This window comes from Pteropus vampyrus, unplaced genomic scaffold (assembly GCF_000151845.1).
Source record: "Pteropus vampyrus isolate Shadow unplaced genomic scaffold, Pvam_2.0 Scaffold132, whole genome shotgun sequence".
NCBI classification, from domain to species: Eukaryota; Metazoa; Chordata; class Mammalia; order Chiroptera; family Pteropodidae; genus Pteropus; species Pteropus vampyrus.
In genome coordinates this window covers 2433230-2434769 of record NW_011888913.1, presented here as the reverse complement: position 1 = coordinate 2434769, position 1540 = coordinate 2433230, and the positions used below count along the sequence as shown (strand labels likewise).

Sequence of the window (1540 nt, the reverse complement as noted above, 5' to 3'; positions counted from 1 at the left end):
AGGCCGCCGGGTTCTGCGCTGCCCGCTGGCTGGCTGCGGGGAGGGACACGTGGACATTCTCGTTTAACGCTATAGTTTTATTTCAAAGAAAGTAGAAACGAAACAAAAACAAACTGTGCGTTGGGGGGGAGATTATCTTACAGTCCCGGGAAAGGAAGAACAGCAATCGTATCAAGAAACAGATTAGTAGAACGTAAACTTGCATTCCAAAGTGGCGGCGACGCCGCGGCCACACGCAGACAGTGCTGGTCGGGGCCAGAGCCGCAGGCGTGTGGCTTCCTGTCCTTGGCGTTCAACGTCAGTCGTTCACGCTGACATAAATGACAAATAAGTCCCGCGAATATGATATTGATATGAACAAACATTCGTTAGAAAAAGCAAAATAGCGGTATGAACGGTATTTTCTAGAGTGCACATTTCATATACTTTATTGTAGGGAACTAAGCCAAAATTAGAAGCATCGGGCTGTCTTAACCAAGTGTATTCTAACCGAACGTGAACGTCAAGGCTTTCCTCGACCACAGGCTTTGGAAGGGCTCCTCTAAGCAGAATGCGCCCAGAGCTGTGAAGTCGCCTGCCGCGTCTGAAGAGAGGACAGACGGATGCACGCGATGCACACACAGGCTTCCTTTGGTCTGGGGACGCTGATCCTAACACTCACAGGAACAGGGGTGGGTTGCTCGCAGCTGCGACTTTCAACCAAACGTGTAATAAAATTTAAACAGCTCCATGCTGGCCTGCGAGAGCAGACGCGTCTCAAGCCACGAGAGGCACTGTGCTAACCGCCCCCCGCCCCCCACGGGCCGGGCCTGTCACCGCTGAACGGGAAAGCACCCGTGGGGGATGAGCAGAAGAGGAAGCTCGGGTGCACCTGGCAGGACGGGGCACAGCGGGAGGCGGAGGACAGGAGGCCGGTGAGAGCAGCCTGGCTCGCCCGGCCCTGCCTGCCTGCGCCCCGCGGCCCGGCCCTCGGCAGCCCTCCGTCCCTCTGCGGACGCGTCCGTGGCCGTGAGCTTTCGGCAGGCGCTGCTCCTCAGAGCTATCACTGCTGTTCAGGGGACGCCGTGCCCGTGGGGGCTGGACCCCTCGGCGTCCACCCTGTGCCACGCATGGGACTGCCGCCTCAGGCCTCCTGGAGTTCGTGAGTCTCTCTTTGGCTCTGAATGACTGTGGCTGCCGGGGAGCCCTCCTGGGTGTAAATGACCATACTTGTCAACTGTTCGGTCCCACCGGGGACCATGGCCTCCGCGCTGAGCGCAGCCCCGGCCTGCAGCAGCTCCTGCGAGTCCGCGGTCTCTATGACCGTGTGGGAGTACATGGCTGTCTCGTCCGGCACGCCCGGGGGCAGTTCGGTCACGATGTAGTGGGTCGCGCCCTCAGGAAAGCTGGCGCTGGACTCCTGGACCATGGCCTGCACCAGCTCCTCCGTCACAATGATCTGGGAGATCTCCCCATCCGGCTCGGCCAGCCCAACGTGCTGCCCGTGGGCCTCCGCCTCCTGCATGATGATCTGCGAGCCTTCCCTGGCCAGCATGTGCAC

The 1540-nt window shown here is 59.5% G+C and overlaps 1 protein-coding gene across 3 annotated transcripts in view; it reads right to left on the bottom strand.

The window, feature by feature from the left end:
• Window positions 1-56: 56 nt before the first annotated feature.
• The window catches only part of ZNF407 (zinc finger protein 407), a 370323-nt gene continuing 368839 nt past the window's right edge, over window positions 57-1540 (bottom strand). For 2 of the 3 annotated variants that reach the window (XM_011367335.2, XM_011367336.2), the window contains one exon: window positions 57-1534. In XM_011367335.2, coding sequence (XP_011365637.1) covers window positions 1124-1534 — 411 coding nt within the window. In that variant the 3' untranslated portion in view covers window positions 57-1123. The remainder of the gene's footprint in view (window positions 1535-1540) is intronic. The other variant, XM_011367337.2, reaches the window with a different exon arrangement.